The sequence below is a fragment of the Leucoraja erinacea genome, chromosome 19 (genome assembly GCF_028641065.1).
Source record: "Leucoraja erinacea ecotype New England chromosome 19, Leri_hhj_1, whole genome shotgun sequence".
Lineage (NCBI taxonomy): Eukaryota > Metazoa > Chordata > Chondrichthyes > Rajiformes > Rajidae > Leucoraja > Leucoraja erinaceus.
In genome coordinates this window covers 35,376,963-35,397,334 of record NC_073395.1, presented here as the reverse complement: position 1 = coordinate 35,397,334, position 20,372 = coordinate 35,376,963, and the positions used below count along the sequence as shown (strand labels likewise).

The window sequence follows — 20,372 nt, the reverse complement described above, 5'->3', positions numbered from 1 at the left end:
GGCTACATTTTATCCTGCAAAGTAAAGCGATCTCTGTGCCTTTAAGGGTTCAACAGTGGTTTATTTGTCACATATGCAACTGCACAGTGAAATTCGTTTTGCATATATATATATTACACTTGCAGGCGCCTCATTTTTGGCACCGTTACGTTATTCAAAGTGCAGTCGGCTCACACGCTCGATGTACTGGAGCAGTTCCCACAAACCGACATCCCCCTCCTCTCCTAGTCCGACTATCTTTGCGTTGAGGGGTGGGTGGGGGTTCCTCCTGCAGAGATGCAACACCTGTACTTATACCCAAAGGTCCTATAGCGGAGCTCTGCTATAAGATCTTTGCTTATACCTCTTCCCCTGTAGCCGCCGGAGGCATTACCCCGGTTCACCTTTCTACTTGCTCTTGCTCCTCTCGTCTGGCGTCTCCAGCTCCCTCACGGTTACGCCCAAAGATTATAGAGAGCTCCTCTAGGATCTTTGGTTACGCCGTCCGATGAGCCTTTGAGAAAGTCTAAGAAAGCTCGGCATTTATCACTTTTCAGCCTGTCTCCCAATTTTTAACCCCTACACCTCCTCCCTCACATCCAGTCAGAGACACCACCAGTCCTTCCAGGTGAGACAGAAATCCAGAGAATGGAGCAGCTGGGCTTGTACACTCTGGAGTTTAGAAGGATGAGAGGAAATCTCATTGAAACATATACGATCGTTAAGGGTTTGGACACACTAGAGGCAGGAAACATGTTCCCGATGTTGGGGGAGTCCAGAACCAGGGGCCACAGTTTAAGAATAAGGGCTAAGCCATTTAGAACGGAGACGAGGAAACACCTTTTCTCACAGAGAGTGATGTCGTGGAATTCTCTGCCTCAGAGGGCGGTGGAGGCAGTTTCTCTGGATGCTTTCAAGAGAGAGCTAGATAGGGTTCTTCAAAATAGCGGAGTCGGGGGATATGGGGAGAAAGCAGGAACGGGTTACTGATTGGGGACGATCGGCCATGATCACGTTGAATGGCGGTGCTGGCTCGACTGCACCTATTGTCTCACGCTCCTCCTCAACCACTGCATTCGGTGCTCCAGATTGCCAAGACAAGGTGTAGACTGGGTTTATTTCACCAAAAACTTGCGTTCAGTCCGCCAAAGCATGGTTGCTAATCATTTTAACTACACATTCCTGTACTGACCTTTGTCTTGGGCCTCCTTCATTGTCAGAGTGAGACCATATGCACCCTGGAGGAACAATGGTGGAGGCCCAGGAGAGAAAGGCAGTATGGAAATAAGAAGGGTAGTTGAAATATTTCGCAATCAGGAGATCTCATAAGCCTCAGCAGACCTGAAGTAAGTGTTCAGCAAAATAGTCGCAAGTCGACATCTGGTCTTACCGCTGTATGGCAGCCCACATCAGGAGGTTGCAGTAGCTAAGGTTAAGAGTAGGTACATGTGAATCTCCGTCACACCTAAAAGGACTGTCGGGGTCCCCGTCTGGAGTAAAGGGAGGAGGTATAAGCACAGGTGTTACATAGAAACATAGACATAGAAATCAGGAGCAGTAGGCCATTCGGCCCTTCGAGCCTGCACCGCCATTTAATATGATCATGGCTGATCATCCAACTCAGTATCCCGTACCTGCCTTCTCTCCATACCCTCTGATCCCCTTAGCCACAAGGGCCACATCTAACTCCCTCTTAAATATAGCCAATGAACTGGCCTCGACTACCCTCTGTGGCAGAGAGTTCCAGAGATTCTCTGTGTGAAAAAGGTTCTTCTCATCTTGGTTTTAAAGGATTTCCCCCTTATCCTTAAGCTGTGACCCCTTGTCCTGGACTTCCCCCAACATCGGGAGCAATCTTCCTGCCAACCCCTTAAGAATTGCCTGTCCAACCCCTTAAGAATTTTGTAAGTTTCTATAAGATCCCCTCTCAATCTCCTAAATTCTAGAGAGTATAAACCAAGTCTATCCAGTCTTTCTTCATAAGACAGTCCTGACATCCCAGGAATCAGTCTGGTGAACCTTCTCTGCACTCCCTCTATGGCAATAATGTCCTTCCTCACATTTGGAGACCAAAACTGTACCCATCTCCTGCGGTTGCTGGGGAAAGTGCCGGAGGAAGCAGTGATTTGAGTGGGAAGGGATTAGTGAACCAAGTTCTTGCGGTAGGAGAAGTAAGGCAGAAAGGGTTGGAGATGGGAAGATGTCATTAGTGGTGGAATCCCTTAGGAGTTGGTGGAAATGTTGGAGGATAATGGGTTGGATGCGGAGGTTGGTGGGGTGAAAAATGAGGACCAGGGGAACATTGTCCTTGTTACGTCGAGGGGGGGGGGGAGGAGCGAGGGGCGGAACTACCGGACACAAAGGAGACACATGTGGGCTCCATCTATGATAGAAGGGAGGAACCCACGTTCCCTGAAAAAAAATTAGGATATCTTGGGAACAGATGCACCAGAGACGAAGAAATTGAATTGGATTGAGAGTAGGGAATAGCATCTTTGCAAGAGGGAAAAACTGTAGTCCAGATTAGGTTTGTAATAAGTGTGCATCAATAGTCCCTCTGCTGTGATGGAGACAGAGATCAAGAAAGAGATTTGAGGGCAGGGCGGACGTTAGTGGTGAAGTTAATAAAGTACACGAGCTGCACGGGTGGAGGAGGTAGCCTTAATCTAGACATTGATGTAGTGGAGAAAGAGCTGAGGGATAGGGCCGGTGTACAGTGCAGGGCACGGGAGAACTGTTGTGAGAAGCAGTGGATGGTACTTGAAAGCGTCGTGCGGTTCCATTCTATTAGTGGACACGGCGAGTGGCACAGTGCCGCTGACCGGGGTTCAATCCTGACTACAGGTGCTATCTGTACAGAGTATGAACGTTCTCCCTGTACGTGCTTCAGTTTCTCCCCACATCCCAAAGACGGATAGATTTGTGGGTTAATTGGTTTCTGTAAAATTGTAAATTGTCCCTAGTGTGTAGGATAGTGTTAGTGAAAAGGGTGATCACTGGAGGGCAGAGACCCGGTGGGCTGAAGTTTCCATGCTGTATATCTAGTCTACTCTGAGAGTATGCTCTTAAGAGATTCTAACCACAACATGCTAATTGTATGATTGAAAAATACAAGATCAGCCTTTTGTTTGACCAATCCATGGGATAACACTCTTAAATTATTTGTAAGGAAGATTTTGAGATGTTAAGTGATCTGGGAATGAATTCTAGTTGTTACCCGAATGTAGTAGTGAAGCTCAGATTTATTTTAGATCCTGCACTGGTACAGAATCTGAGAACACACCTACTGATTAGAGTGAGGAATGTAGGGCAAAAGTTTAAGGTAAATTACTTTAATTAATAGGCTTTTACCTAATGGTATTAATAAATATTAACATTTAATTTCTTATTCAATTTCATTTGTTTGAATTGAATCCAGTAACTAATTAACTATAGTATTCAACAAATAAGATGATCTAGAGAATGCACATAATATTTTTTAAACTACATAAATCAAAATGGCTAAACACAAAATATTTCCACTTTATTGATTTATAATTACAAACCAGAACCAGTGCATTTTAGTAAAATGCTAAAAAAAATTTACAAAAGTGTAAATAAATCCAATGTTGGCCATTTCCAGTGAAACAAAGTTCAACTTTAAATGGAGAAGCAAGGGTGGTGGATGAGAAATTGTGAAATCTGAACAGAAATTGGCAAATTTTGGATTCCTATTTTAAAGGAATCGTATCTTCTCAGCAATTTCAGATATCCTCTAGGACTGTAATTCATATCCGAGAGGTCCGAGATTCTGATCCAACAGCATGAGTGATGACTCTCTCAACAATCGCAAAAACTTAGCCATTTCCTCCTTAGCAAACACCTGTTGTAAGGAAATACAAATTACATCATCATTACAGAAGAACTTCACTCAATATTTAATTATCAATTAGATGAATCTGGCTGACATTTCTGATTGGGAACACAAGCATGTAGTTACTGAAACGTGCAAGCAGTCCAAGATTTCCAGGCTTACACTGGCCTTATCCCCAAACTCTCTCTCCATTACATTGATGACGACTGCATAGGTGCTACCTCCTGCACCCATGCAGAGCTCATGGGCTTCATCAACTTCACCACCAATTTTCATCCTGCACTCAAATTTACTTGGACCATCTCTGACACCTCCCTCCACTTTCTGAATCACAATCTCCCTCACAAGAAATGGACTATTAACTGACATCTATTACAAACCCACTGACTCCCACAACTATCTCGACTACACTTCTTCCCACCCTGCTTCCTGCAAAGACTCTATCCCCTACTCCCAGTTCCTCCGTCCACACCACATATGCGCCCAAGATGAGGTGTTCCATAATAGAACATCCGAGATATCCTCATTCTTTAGGGAATGGGGGTTCCCCTCTCACATCATAGATGAGGCCCTCACTTGTGTCTCCTCGGTACCCCACAGCTCTGCCCTTACTCTCCCTCCCCCTAGTCGCAACAGAGACAGAGTCCCCCTTGTTCTTACCTTCCACCCCATCAGCCGTCGCATACAACACATAATCCTCTGACACATACAATATCCACCACCAACAACGGGATCCCACCACTAGCCACATTTTCCCATCTCCCCCCCTTTCCGCAGAGACCATTCCCTCCGCAACTCCCTGGTTAACATCCCTTCCCACCCAAACCATCCCCTCTCCAGGTACCTTCCCCAGCAACCGCAGAAGATGCAACACCTGTCGCTATATCTCCTCCCTCGACTCTGTCCAGGTTACCCGACAGTCCTTTCAGGTTAGGTGGAGGTTCACTTGCACCTCCTCCAACCTCATCTACTGTATCCGTTATTCAAGTCTGGGCGATTGTTTCGCGGAACACCTTCGCTCAGCCCGCGTGAACCAACCTGATCTCCCGATTGCCGAACACTATAATTCTCTTTCCCATTCCTACACACTTTCAGACTTCAGAGAAGAAGGGTCTCTACCCGAACATCACCCATTCCTTCTCTCCAGAGATGCTGCCTGTCCCGCTGAGTTACTCCAGCATTTTGTGTCTACCTGCACAGACCTTCCTGTCCTCGGTCTCCTCCATTGTCAGAGTAAGGCTAAACGCACCTCGTAACAGCACCTCGTATTATACTTGCGCTGCTTACAGCCCAGTGGTATGAATATTGATTTCTCTCACTTTAGGTAGCCCCGGAATACCCTCTCTCTCTATCCGTCCCCCACCCAAGTCGCACTAGCTTTTCAATTTCACCCGACTAACAGCTTACAATGGCCTGTTTCCTTTAATATCGTTACTTTTTTGCATATCTTTAATTCATTATTCTTTATCTCTCCACATCACCGTCTATATCTTTCGTCTCCCTTATCCCTAACCAGTCTGAAGAAGGGGCTCGACACGAAACGTCACTCATTCCTTTTATCCAGAGATGCTGCCTGTCCCGCTGAGTTACTCCAGCTTTTTGTGTCTATCCTAGATTTCTGTAGGCCTAAAGCAGCCAGCGAAGCTCAGTCTTACTTTAGATCCTGAACTGTCACAGAATCTGAGAACACATCCATTGATTCCAGGGGAGATTGTGGGGCAAAGATTTAAGGGGCCAGAGGAGAAGGTAAATCACGTCAATTAGCCTTATTGTATTAGTAAATATTAACATCCAATTCTTTTTAGCAAATTTCAATATTTAATTGACTGGATGTCCAACACAATATTTTTTTTTTACAGCTGACAAAGCGTCACCCACAGTCTTGCTAGCAGTTAAAGCTGGAAGGAGCTTTCTGTGATTGGCATTCTCACTGCATCACACATGACCCTATACATGCTGAGTGCAAGCAGGGTATGGGACGAAGTGCCCGCAGAATGAGATAGTTGGCACTGGGAGAGCACAAATGCAGGCATGGGTAGGTGCGACCCACTGTACCTACCATCAAAGTGTGCAACACCGCCCCCATCTGTTATGGGGTAGACTGACTCCCCCCCCCCCCCCCCCCCCCCCCAAATCTTTGCACATCCCCAATCCTGGACTTTACACTGGTCACTTTAATTTAATGTTTTGTGTATCTTGTTGTGTTTTACGACTGGTGGCGGACCAATTCACCTCCTGGGATAGGTTCTATTGTATGGTATCGTGTGTGGTGGGGGTGGGGTGGGAAAGAGACTAAGGATAGTGGTGGGAAGGCTAGTGAGGTTTGCCAGTTCAGGAAAATCCAGCCTAATAAAATTATTATGAAAATATGTTTTTGATATTCATCTCCCTAACCAGAAGAACCTACCGTGGCATATCCTTTAAAAGTGACAGATTACTTATATATTACACGATTATGTTTTACCTTTTTAGCAGAAACGTTGCACTCATTAAAACAGCATGTCTTATTGCAATAATCATTCTTTTAATATTGGGTGAAATATATCAAGGAGATTTTAGGACTTCTAAACCCAATTTAATACAGGTCCTGGGAAGGTAAATTTAATCTATTAACAGAGAACCTTTTATGTTGATTGGAATAATGTTTTCAAAAATATCACGATTAGCTGTCAGACGTACAAAGTCTATTTCTCAAGTGAATCGTGCTTTACTAAATTACTAAAAGCTGACAAGATTTTAAATGGATCTCAAATCTGCTTGCTTACTTGATAAATTTTGTGTTGTTCGGATGAAATCACATCAGCCAGCTTTAAACATTGTTGGTATTGCTTAGTGCTGTGCAACACAGTATGAAGCAGGAAGCACATAGCTGGTAGGCAGAGCTGACGTAACAATTTCAACTGGTGCTTGCGCTCGACATCTTCTTCACCATTCTGGATCATAAGAATTATATGTTAACTATAGGAATTGTGTTAACATTGCTGTAGACAAAATATGCATCACTTGTAACTTAAGGTGAAATTAAGCTAATTAACTGCAACATTTTCAAAGCCTGTTATCATAGTAAATTAATAAAACTAAAAACACAAACAAACAATGGATCAACTTGCAGTTTATTTAACGTCTTGCAACAAAATACTTTCAGGAGCCAATTGTGAAGTTTTTAGGAAATTGTAATTTTACATTGTGATGGCCAATGCATTAAAATGTTAAAAATATTTTATATGAAAATACTGCTTTTACTAAATTTTCTTTCTGGATATATTTTGGATGACAGCTCTTCAACAATGGCCTCCTCAAACCTGTTATGCCATCTAACAGGCTTTATTTGTTATCCGAGTTGGAATTTCATGAACCTAATGAGTGTGCTGCACTTATTACTACTGCACCAATTTGAGCCAAGGATTGGACTAGACTGAAATTCAAATAGTCAAAACAAAATATTGGAAATACACAGGTCCGGCAGCATTTATGGGGGAGTTGATGGTAAGAGATGGCACGATTCAAGGGTTTATCTTTCATCGGAACTAAGGAAACTTAGAAATCAAATATGTTACAAATTAAAGGGAAAGGCAAGCATTGGAGTGAACAACAGGTATGTCTGGTACAGAGCAGACCAAGAGAGACCAATTATGTGAGCTGAGGGGGATGCAAGCATATTAATTGCAGCTGGGGATAATGGCAATTTGATTTGAAGGGATGGCTTGTTATGATTAGATGGGTCTCATGTCAGGTTGTCAAGAACTGATATAAATGTGTAGGAAGGAACAGCAGATGCTGGTTTAAACCGAAGAGAGACACAAAAAGCTGGAGTAACTCAGGCAGCATCTCTGAAGAGAAGGAATGGGTGACATTTCGGGTTGAGACCCTACTTCAGACCAGCATTTGGGGTCTAAGAACTGAAATAGATGTGTGTAGATTGGCCAAAAGAATGGTCATCCATGACCAGAGGAGCCGTGGGTTACAATTACTGGGGAATGACAATGACTACAATGAAATAATTCCATGACAAAAAAATAATGAAAGACCTTCAACAGTGAACAAATAATTCCTTGATGAAAAAATATTGAAAAACCTTCAACAACGAACTCAAATTATTTCTTGTCAAAAAAAGTATTGAAAGAAATTCAACAATGAATATATTTTATTTTTACCTCTCTTATGTCAACCAACCATCCTCCATTTACAAAAAGTAAGACATTATAGATATTTTCTTTTACATCATTGGTCAGTTCTTCTAAGTTGTCACTCCATCTTTTATAATCAATCTATTGAGGGATTTAAAAAAATCATTGGAGAAACACAAATGGAAAAAATAAAACGGCAACAGCTAAAATGTTTACGGATATTTTTAACCTGGAACTTTTTCTGCTTGTGCTCATGAGCCACCGTCTCTGTGAAACTTGCATTTTCAGTAAGAGTGGGTTCTGGTGGTGCAGATTGCATCACTTTAAACCACTCATTAAATTTTTCGTGTGCTTCCTGGAAGAGATCATAATTTATAAAATTACAATGGCAAGGTGCAGAAAAGCGAGAATACTAAGAAATCATACAATGCAAAAAACACATTTGCACAGTAAAATTTGACAGTATGTTTTCACAAGAGTACTCCAGCTTAAATAATTAAAAAATAATAAAAAATTAAGTTAATGGATAAATTAGAAAAATATATAAATAAGGGTGAAAATCTCCAAGTTATGTTTACACCACTTGGCTGAAATTAATTGTCTATATGAATTCTGTTAACGGTCAGCCATCCGTTCAGGGTTATATGGATAACTCTCCATTCACCAACAATTAAACTTGCTAGTCTTATTTCCGTTCTGCATTACTTATGGATATGATTTCACCGCGAGGAATGCAGCATTTTGGAATCGTACCAGATAAGCCCTTATACACAAGTGTTCCCGGACAGCATTTTCATCCTCTGCTGGAGGCATGGATTCCATTCCATAATCATCCCAGTTTGCATACACCTCAGCGATAGAATCCTGTGGGATTTTGCTGAACACTTCTTTAGCTGCTTCATATTTCTTAGAAGCTAGAAAACAAAATTACACTTCTTATATAATAGACTACACTCACCCATTACATGGTTATATTTTATTACAAATTTATCTTTTGGAATGTCACAAATAAAAATTAATACCAGGTGCTGGAAATCTGAAATAAAACAGAAAATGCTTGAAACACTAAGCAGGTTAGATAGCATCAGTGGAAAAAAAAGTTAACGTTTAAGATCTGGGACCCTTCAAGAGAACGAACTTGAGACATTAATTCTTTCCCTTTCCACAGAAGCTGCATGCCTTGCTGTTTTCCTATCTTTTTGGAATATCATTGGAAGCCTCTGGCACAGAAGGCAGTGGAGGCCAATTTTTCATTTTTTGATGGTTTCAAGAGAGTTAAATTTAGCTCTTAAGGCCAAAGGAATCAAGGGATATGGGGAAAAAGCAGGAAATGGGTACTGATTTTAGATGTTCAGCCATGATCATATTGATGGCTCAAAGGGCTGAATGGCCTACTCCTGCACTTATTTTTTCTATGTTTCTATTTTGATGATGCTTTTATGTTTTTAATTCCAAATATTAAATGTCACATGGAAAAGCTCTTCAGTTGCCAAAATAAATACATACAATATTTATTTAATAATATCAGAAACACTGAGCATTACCAGAAACAAATTTGAGACATTCCAAACTAAATCCAAGTTACAAAACATATATCCTTAGAACTCTAACGACCTAAAATTAAAATTGTGTGAAAAATAAATGATTGCGAATTGTATCTATAATAAAGCATAGAAGGCATGACAAAAATAGGACTGAACAGGTGTAATTATGGTAAATTGTTGGCATTGTTTTACGTCTAGGGACACAAAATTCCACAAAGTACAATGCATAAAAACATACTAAAATAGACACAAAATGCTGGAATCTCAGAAGCATCTCTGCAGAGAAGGAATGGGTGATGTTTCGGCTTGAGACCCTTCTTCAGACTGAGAGTCAGGGGAGAGGGAGGCTAGATATACGTGGATGGGGAAGGCAAGAACAGGGTACTGATTGGGGATGATCAGCCATGGTCACATTGAATGGCGGTGCTGGCTCGAAGGGCCGAATGGCCTGTTCCTGCACCTAATTGTCTATTGTCTATAAGGTGTGAAAACGACAGATCAAAGAAATGTAGAATGTATCATTGTTAGGTGAGAGGAAGAAAAAACACGCTAGGTGTTTGTCATTACCTATAACACGCTCAAGTCAGCAGAATTGAATAGGATTTCACACCAGTGAAAAAAACCATGGAGCTCCCTACGTCACTTCAATGAAGTCAGTAAGTTGTTTACTGATGTTCACAATCTATGTCTGAAGATTTGATTATTTCTAGGTTCACACCATCCATTATACAATGAACTACAAGAGAAAGGCCTTCAACATTGGAGATTAAAAAAACCCATTCCATCCCAAACTAACATTTCCATCCCAAACTAACTAGCATAATGGAATGCCTCCATTGACATGATGCTATGGTGTGCAATTGCCAGTATGCAATATGGTGTGCAATATGCTCTTGATAATACAAGTGAAAATAAACCAGGTATTAAGTTCATATTCTGATACTGATCGCCAACATTAAAACACCAGCCTCGTTTATGGATGTCTACACAGTACGAGCTTGCCATAGCTCACTTCAGACATTTCAGAGGCAGTTTAGAATCTAGAAAATGGACACTGCACAGCTTAATTCCAAGGCAAGAAAATCTACATAAACATTAATCATAAATCAAAGTGATTTATGAGATTTACACATCTACTTTTAATTTATGATGAAATAAATATAAAAAAGTTGTTTTTAAAACATGCATGCAGTAAGAAAGCCAACATACCCAAGAATTTTCTCATGATCGCATTGCTTTGTATTAGTGCTTCTGCCCTTTGCGAAGGATCAAACATCAACCACTCAATTACATTAATTTTCATTTGATCTTCCTGTAAAAGTCATAAGTTATTACCTGACCCAGACAGCAAAATGTTAAATTTGTGACTTTACTGTTCTAGTTTTTTCTCTTAATATTTATTTGTATTAATCGACACAAGTTTCAAGCATAAAGTTACATGGACTTCATGTAACTTGAAGTTTCAAGCCTTGAACTGATTATAAGCAAAGGTTTAGAATCTCCGTTGGACAATATCGAATTCTAATACAGCCATGGATTAAACTGGGGACAAATTTCTTCTGGTCAGTAACTTTGGAAAGTTATTAATGAGAATAAAACACAAAATATTGGTCCATTCTTGCCTCAAATATTTTGCTAAAATTGGATTGAAAGAATGCCAATGGCTCAAAATAAAATAAAGGGCATTTGTTTACTAAATGCCATTTGTCAAGCATATTTTAATGGAAAATAACACTCACTTTTGTCGTAGCAGTGTCCAGAGATGGTGATAGATCATGGTGAGTAAAGTCCTTGGCATCCCTTTTCCTGATATTTTCCACGACAGACTTTGTCACAGCTGCTGCATCAAGACCTGTGTAATAATTTTGACAAAATATCACAATAAGTATTCATACAAAAATATATTCACTGAGAAGTTAGCATTTAAAGCCTTTCAAACCACATGATACTAGTAGATTATAATATGTTATACGTAATTCGAAATGTTATCTATTCAGCATGTGATATGCTTTCAAAAGCATTGGCATCCAATGGTATTGGTTTAGCAAGATCATGAAACCTAAGGAATTGAGGCACGTGAGTTTTGAACAGAATCCTACTTTGAGAAATATTTCTTCCATCTGCACTGGTAGTTACAGCTATGAAATCGCAATGGGATTGTAACCCCTCCCGCTACAATGTTGCAATCGCAGGACACTGAGTCTTGCCAGCTCTAGCGAGTGCAATTGCATTTTTTTTTTATTTTAAAATGAGGTAGGGTGAATAAGGGGAAATGAGCCACCCCTGCACAATTGGGGGGCTATGGGTGAGTGGTGGAATATTAAGTTGGGGGAACGGGTGAGTGGTCGAATATTGCCTTGGGGGAACGGGTTGTGTTGGGTCCAGGCCTTCCGTGCGACCCACTTGGTCTAGTCGCTTCTAATTCTGAAAGCATTACAGGTATATTGTTTTGTACAGTATATATGATTCATATTTTTTTCAGTTTATCAAGTGAATTTTTTGTTATGCTGACAATGTTTGTTTAGAGTCAGAGGTCAAATATGATTGGTCATGTGTGACCTCACAGGGAAGTATTTTTTTCATAACTCAGCTTTATCTTACAAACTGAATTTTAAAAAGTTAGAATGTTCATATCTTCAGCGGACATGCATTATAGTTCTGTAGGTAGGAAAATAGCAATAAGGTTAATCTCTTACAAGAATTTTTCAATGTATTACTTTCTGTGATGACATCTGGTCACATATGTTACATTTTGGTTCACTTTTGGAGAATTTAGAATCAGCCTTTTTTATGACATACTTGTCACAAAAGTTTTGATATTTCTCTACATCTCAATGGATTCTCAAAGGATTTTACACCTAAAACTCACTTTTCTGCCTTTCATCTCAGGACAGCCCTACCTAATTAATTAGAGATTCATCCTGAGAATATACGAGTAACCAGACGAAGCAATGAAGTCTATTTAATTGAGCCTGAACAGAAGTTACTTTTAGCAATTTTTAATGCAATTTAATCAAAACATTTATGTCACAACAATTATATATTACAATGTTTCCTTACCAGCCTCTCTTGCAAGGTCTAGACAACGTTTCCTTTGTTCCGTCTCTGTGACAGTCTCCAAAAATGCTGAATATTGAGCTATACCCAATTGCTGCGGTAAATGTCTTACATAAAATGCTATCAAGTCTATGTACTTCATTCCAATTAGGAACTGCAAAGGAAAATATATTTTTTAAGTGATTTTTAATGTTTGTATTCTTGCAATAGACAAGAACTTATTTCTATCATATAAGGGAGCACATGAAGTTATATTATCAGGAAAGCCGAAAATAATTTGTTAAATTATGCATAATAAACACATCAACAGTCATCCAATGTGTAGCATACTCAAAAGTGGTGCTTGGAAAGAAATTAATTATCTCACCTCAATATAGCTTTTTAGAATGCTCATACAAACATCCTCCTGAAAATGATAAAATAATTAAAGTAAGATAATTTAACATGTTTACATGTCTAAGATGATCTGCATGAATTTTTAACTTATTTATACAACAAAACAAATTAATTCACTTTATTTAATTTTATCAAGTATAAAAGTTTTAACGGAAAGCAAGGATAAAGAATACAGAGAGGGAAATAGAACCCTGAATATCGCTCAGGTTTGCTCCAGTATTAAAAAACAAATTGTATTTATGAACATAATGGCATTAGCTCCTTCGTTCTCAAGAAGCAGAAATGGATGTTACAAAAAAAAAAATGGTGATGCCTTTCAAAAAGCATTTCTTCAGGAAGGAGAGTTCAATAATTAATCAAGAAAATTAATCAAGAAAATTAGATCTTAAATGAAATCCAAGTTTACTGAATTTAAAATTCAAAGGAACTGAAATTTTAATTTCTGATTTCACATTAAATTTCAATTTCCTTTGCATTAAGAGACTTCTCAAACATTGCAATATTAAATTGTGTTTAACAAGTGTACCTTTGTTGGTATGCCAAGATTCCATAAGAACAACACGAGATGAGTCATGAAACGTAGGAGATGAGGAGGAAGCTGGAACTTACACTTTGTAAGCCAATCCTGAAATTCATCCATCAGGCCTATTATTAACAAACAAAAGACAATTACAAAAAACTATACAACTTAGGTGATAATGTCAAATCTCACACTTCATTTTGATACAATTTACATTTATTTTTCAAAAATACTCACCATCGATATCTCCCAAGATTATGTATTTCTGAATGATGTGATAATGAGCTTTATTCTCCTCTAAGACTTGCTACAAATAAAGAAATTAGTTCAATATTCACAAATTTCTGAGCAGACTAAAATATTTGGTACCAACATTTTATGCACACTAAACATAATCCAACTCCTGACACCAATCTCCTTTTTATTAATGGATTCATTTTTGACATTGGGCATTTGCACACTATAGGGCAAAATCTTTAAACCATTTAGAAAAATGAAGAATTTGGAAATCAATATTTACTTAAAATATATTTTCCTTGATCTCTGGGAAAAATCAAAGATTTTGGGATAACTGCAGAATTGACTGGAAACATGTTTGCAATGTACCAGCCTAAACACAAACAGCTGAATGGTCTATTATGTGTCTTTGTTTCTAATCTGCAATATTAGCAACCATTTTGATTTCAAGGAAAAGCCTGGCAGTAAGCCTAACATCTGTGGTAGGAAAGTTACTGGAGAGGATTTTTAGATAAAATATATATGCATTTTAAGACAAAGGCTGATTGTTTTGTACCTGGCTGATAGTGACTTACAAATTTGATTACGTTTCTTAGAATAAATAATGAAGAAGGTTGACAGGGGCAAGGCCAGAGACATTATCTGCATGGACTTCAGCAAGGCCTTTGATAAGGTTCCATTTGGTAGGCTGCTATGGAAGGTTAGATTGCATGGGATCCAGGGAGAACTAGCTACCTGCATACACAATTGGCTTCATGGAAGGAAGCAGAGGTTGCTAGTGGAAGATTGTGTTTAAGATAGCAGACATGTGGCTACCGTTTGCTCATTGCTGTTTATATTGATGATTTAGATGAGAATGTACAAGGTATGATTAGTAAGTTTGTTGATGACACTGATACAGGTAGTGTTGTAGACTCTGAATATCCTTATCAAAAATTACAACAAGATCTTGATCAACTGGGCTAGTGGGCTGAGGAATGGCAATGGAGCTTAATGCAGATAAGTAAGAGATGCTGCATTTTCAGTGCAGCCATGGCAGCAGCCAGGGCAGAGCATTTGGAGATTGAGAGTGCAGGCACATAGTTCCCTAGAAGTAGATATGACAGTAAAGACAGCTTTTAGTACATTGTCCTTCATCATTCAGGGTATTGAGTACAGAAGTTGGGACATACTGTCACAGTTGTATAAAATAATGGCGAGGCCACATTTGGAGTACTGGGTTGAGTTTTGATCATCTTACTACAGGAAGAATGTCATTAAACATGAAAGAGTACAGAGAAGATTTACGAAAATATTGCAAGGACTCTAGGGCCTGAATTACAAGGAGTGATTAGGCAAGCTCGGACTTTATTCCTTGGAATGCAAGAGACTGAAGGGTGATCTTATATAGCTGTAAAAAAAACATGAGGGGAATAGATTCGGTAAATGTCTTTTACTTATGGTAAAGTCTTTTATTTATGGTAAAGGAATCAAGAACCAGACATAGGTGAAGATGTCAAGGGAAATATTTAATAGGAACCTGAGGAGCAACATTTCCACTGCTGCTAGGTATATGGAACGAGTTGCCAAAGGAGGACGTTGAGGTAGGTATTACAACTGTATTTAAAAGAATCTTGGACTGATAGATGGATAGGAAAGATATGGAGGAATATGGGTCAAATGCAGGCAGATGGGACTAGCTCAGATGGCATCTTGGTCGGCATGGATCATGTGGGCTGAAGGGTCTGTTTCCATGCTGTATGACTATCTAAATTTCACAAGGTTTTGAACCTATTGAATTAAAAGATGGATCTTCAGAAATATTTATGGTTACATTTTGTTCCTAATATTATTTAACCAGAATATCAAAACGTTGTCATGTACATTTCTAGGGTGCCCAGATAACATTCAGCATTCTCCACACTTCCTCTTCTGCAATTCTCTTTGGTTATTTTTGGTTCTAAAGGATTGAAATAAGTGTTATTTAACTGTTTCCCCTTTTGATGGGCCTACACTTTTGATCAGGAAGAACCAAAACCCATGGCCCTCATCAAATTTATAAGGCTCGGTTACTATTCACTATAGGTCAGATTTTTAATATGCGTCAGAAGACTAGTTCTAAAATTGATATGGAAACATCTATTGTCAATAAACCACATACAAATACAACTATATTTTCTCAAATGAGTACACTCAGAGCCCCAGCTGACCAAAGGCAGTAAAAAATGAACTAAAAAAAAAAATTCAATAAAACCTCGTTTTACGGACCATGGTTATTACCAATTGTCTGCTATAATCGAATACGGTATGTTCAATACATGGAGCTCAAACAAAGGACTGCAGTTGCTGGTTAATATGCAAAAGAACACAGTGCTGGAGTTACTCAGCAGGTCAGACACCATCCATGGAGAACATGGATAGGTGACATCGGGACCTTTCTTCAGACTATTTAGTCTGCTGAGTTACTCCAGTACTTTGCGGCATTGCATCTTAAACAGTTAGCACGGCTGTCGTTGCGGTTCATGTTGTAGCCCATGGGGATGGCACTTTCTTCAGGCTGCCGTATACAAAGATACCGTGGGGCTCCCTCCCTCCCACCTGCTGCCTTTTCTTCTTGTCAGCCCGTTGTTTTAACCGCTCCGGGCTGGACTGCGACCTCAGAAAGGTTTGCAAGGATACATGCCAAACATGGGCAAATGGTGCTAATTTAGATGGGGCATATTAGTTGACATGGACAAATCTGGCCGAAGAGCCTGTTTCCATGCTGTATGACTCTATGACAACATAATGCAGTCCCAACAAGTCAAATCAAAACTTCTTTCCAATTAAATTCAAAATTCAATCTCATCTATGAATCCTTATGAACTATGTTCTACTCTATTTTAACAAGCTCAAGTTTCACATCCTCTAGATCGCAATTTACAACTGAAATCCTCTAGTAATCCTCAAATATCACCATTCCTTTCTCTTTCATTGAAAACCTCTAGAAATTGTGCCATAATTTAACGAGGCCATGGCTGATCTATATCCCAATTTAATATCCCACAATATTCAGTTAACAAAAATCTGTGTCAGATTTAAAATTAACATTGCTTTTTCCAGGAAGAGTTCAAAACCTCTATCACCCTTTATGCCCCGGAAGTGTTTCCAAATATAATTCCTGAAAGGCAAGTCTCTAATTTTTTGGATGGTGCTCCTTTGACCTAAAATTTCCATCGTTTTTTTTTTTTAAACACAATTTCCCTAATATTTACTATTCCCCTTCACACCTCAAAAAAATCCAAAAATACAAACCTGATTTTTGTAAACCCTCTCAATTTAATGAGAGCTGAGGACCCACTCCTTTAAAATATGTGTTGCATTTCTTCCGCTACAAGTACTACACCACTGATAGTACTGTCAGCCCTTTGTCCATCTTTGGTGCAATTAAATTATTTCTTTTTCTAGGCCAATGTCTTGGAATCTTGCTCCATTTTCTTGCTCCATTAGGTGACTTGGGTCACCATTTTATATAAAGACATTTAGAAAAGACAGGCTTATTTAATAGCATAAAACATTATTAATTAAAAAATAGAATTTAAGAACCCACATGCCTTATGTTTTGTCTTACCCTTTTGTCTGTTGCTTGCATTTCTTCAAATATTGCCTCTGGTGTCCAACTGAAAATGTACAAGGCAAGGTTTGTAATGAATAATGTAATGTAATCAAGAATACTGAGTGAAACCTGAAATATAGTTGCGTATTTTGTGATGTTTAGTAAAAAATTTGAAGTTTATACGTACTTCGCCTCTATGTATTCTTTAGGTAACTCTTCAAATTCACTCATAGGACTCAATGAGCGGATTTCTTGTTCCACAAGAGTGTCTACCATGACCCTGAAGTATGCCCAAACGCAGTCTTCCCAAGTATCACATACTGAAAGGAGCTAAAATTGATGACAAAATGTACTGTGAAACTGTAGGAATACAAGCAATTCAAGATTTCTGAATTTTCTGTATGGTTTTGTTTAGAGATCTGGAAAAGGAAGAGATTGCTTTGAATATATTACCTGTTTTAGGTTTCCACTTAGAGCAGCATAGATTGCTCGTTCATATCTGTTAAACTGTTCCTAGAAATTCAAATAATTCATGGTTATTCAACATTATAATATTTACAAAGCTTTGAACACCAAGGAGACTGCAGATGCAGAAATCAGGAACAAGAAACAGATTGCTAGAAGAACTTAGTGGGTTAAGCAGCATATGTGGAGACTGAGATCTATGTTGACAAAACTACCTGAAATTGATCTGCCCTCATCCTGCAACGATTTTGGCGCTTGGGGGGGCTAGTTTAAAACGCGATTTTTACTAGGCTGAACTAACACATGTTCAGCCTAGGAACGAAAAATCGCCCAGACCCGGACGCAAAAGGTATGCCAGTTTTATAGGCCTCGATAAATATGACGTCAAGACCTTAAAATTACTGTTTTATTTGCGAATCGCAGCCCCAGGGTGGGATAGAGCATACAATAAAGGTATCCCTCCATTTTTTACATTAAATGGGGCATATATATAACCCTGTAATTAAAGTTATCTATAGCGAATAGTTTTTTTCTTTTTATAAATACGCAGTATTGTCTCGGCATTCCAGGGCACTAATCAGCGCGCTGTCACATTCTACAGCGCGCACACAGAAATCATCTTCTGCGATTTAAAATGGGCAAACAGCAATGAACACTAAATTCCTTCTCTGGCTTATAAATTTTGCCCCTAGATATCAAGGTCATGTTATATGTCTATTTGTGAATATCTTTACTTCCTCTTTAAATTTTATCTATCCTTAGAAATCTGGACTCTCCAAGATCTCAAGCTTTTTTGTAATGTCATTGAAAAAAAAAACAAGATGCTAATTTCCGAGTATGAAAATGGCCAACCTCTTTAATGTAGATATAAGTGAACCCCTAATCCATGCAGCATTCGAGGAAACAACTTTTGCACCTTCTTCAAACCCTCCACTTCCTTCATGCATACGGGTTCCAGAATTGCAAATGCAGATCCTGCAACAGAAGCTGTAGGCCTACAGCACAGGAACAGGGTCCCATAAAGCTGCGAACATGGCAAGACCAACTGTCTTTTGCAATACTGGTGGGATATGCTACAATCCTATCTACTTCCTTGCATATCCTGCTGTGCAATCTAAAGGGAGCTATGGCCATTGTATCTGCCTCCAAAATACCTTTGAACCACATCACTTCTGTTGATGCCGGTCTTTGCCCTCTCAAGGTACTAAATCTATCCTATCTTTCCTCTCATTTTTATATATATTTATCAGGTCTGCTCAACATTGGGCATTCCGAAAGAACAATCCGCCACAATACGGCCTCTCACTGTTAAGAACCCCACCATGCAGCGCTCAGAGAAACCCCCCTCTTCAAACCCGCCACTTCCTTCATGATAATTTTTTCCCGTGCAATGCAAAACTGACATGTGGCCTACCAAAGTTTTTAAACAACAATTCTGTCCTTTCTACTCTATCTCTTATGCCCCTGCTGGAGGGAGGGGGAGGGACTATAAAACCAGGATCAGTGGTGTGCCTCAATTAGTCTCTGCAAGATGGAGCTCTGTCAATTAGTCTCTGTCTTGAAGTAAAAAAGCACTGCCTGCAAATGGCTGTTGGGGTTTGGGCACCTTGAAGTAAAAATACTCTCTCTCTGCTGATCCCTCTCTCTTTGAAAAATCCCTATTAACGTTTTCACCCCCCTCTCACCCTCTCTCTGCTGCCCCTGCTCTCCCCCTCTCCTCTCTACCCCCCCTTTCTCTCTCTCCCTCTCTCTCCCCCTCCCCTCTCTCTCTCCCCCCCCCCCTCTCCTCTTCTTCTCCCCCCCCCCTCTTCCCCCTCTCCTCTCCCCCCCCCCCCCCCCCCCCCCTTTCTCCCCCCTCCTCCCCCCCTCCCCCACCGTCCCTCCCCTAAACCGCACGTTGGGGGAACAGACCCAACGGGACGGCACTTAGTAAATTTCTCTAGTAAATTTTATATTTTCACCATAGATTTGATCTGTAAAAGCGCTCACACTTTCTTGGATTAAATTTCATCTGCCATTTCTCCGTTCATTTCTATAGCTTATCCATACGCTGCTGTATACTTTGGCAGCCTTCCTCAGTCTGCGACCCCAGCAATCTTGGTCTAATCTGAAAAATCAATAACCAACCCACCCATGTTTACATCCGTGTCATTTATAATTATATAACACAAGCGACAGACTCAACTGGTCACAAACCTCCATCTGAATATGGTCCTTCCACACCGAAAGGTCTGTCTTCTATCAGTAAGCAAGTTATAAATCCATATGACCAAGTCACTGTTATTTAGTCTACCATGGGGTCTTTATCCAAGTTCTTCTAGCATTCTTTCCAAGATTCGAAATTACAAAGAAAGACCATAAAACTTGAATTTCAATGTACAAAAATAGCCTGGACTCCAAATTATCTACAACATTGCTCAATCAGCGCATTTATAAGATTTAAAACGACATGTGTAGCTTACATCTTCTGCCATCCTCCAACAACAAGCCTTCCAAACACTTCTGTACGGATTTCCTTCTACACTTTCAAGCGTTGATCCTGAAATCAAACAGCAATTCATACAATAATCTGAAGCCATCAGAATAGCTAAAAGATTAAACATTTTAGAATTATCCTCAC

The 20,372-nt window shown here is 39.6% G+C and overlaps 1 protein-coding gene across 1 annotated transcript in view; it reads right to left on the bottom strand.

Moving 5' to 3' along the window:
- Window positions 1-3,481: 3,481 nt before the first annotated feature.
- Window positions 3,482-20,372, bottom strand: part of nup107 (nucleoporin 107) — a 42,892-nt gene continuing 26,001 nt past the window's right edge. Inside the window, exons 14-28 of the mRNA XM_055650826.1 lie at window positions 20,215-20,291; window positions 17,741-17,800; window positions 17,475-17,617; window positions 17,303-17,351; window positions 13,714-13,783; window positions 13,483-13,601; window positions 12,928-12,966; window positions 12,564-12,714; window positions 11,243-11,355; window positions 10,713-10,815; window positions 8,713-8,873; window positions 8,189-8,314; window positions 7,987-8,100; window positions 6,598-6,765; window positions 3,482-3,841 (exon numbers count right to left, since the gene is read on the bottom strand). Of these exons, the coding sequence (XP_055506801.1) occupies window positions 3,734-3,841; window positions 6,598-6,765; window positions 7,987-8,100; window positions 8,189-8,314; window positions 8,713-8,873; window positions 10,713-10,815; window positions 11,243-11,355; window positions 12,564-12,714; window positions 12,928-12,966; window positions 13,483-13,601; window positions 13,714-13,783; window positions 17,303-17,351; window positions 17,475-17,617; window positions 17,741-17,800; window positions 20,215-20,291 (1,601 nt within the window). The 3' untranslated portion in view covers window positions 3,482-3,733. The remainder of the gene's footprint in view (window positions 3,842-6,597; window positions 6,766-7,986; window positions 8,101-8,188; window positions 8,315-8,712; window positions 8,874-10,712; window positions 10,816-11,242; window positions 11,356-12,563; window positions 12,715-12,927; window positions 12,967-13,482; window positions 13,602-13,713; window positions 13,784-17,302; window positions 17,352-17,474; window positions 17,618-17,740; window positions 17,801-20,214; window positions 20,292-20,372) is intronic.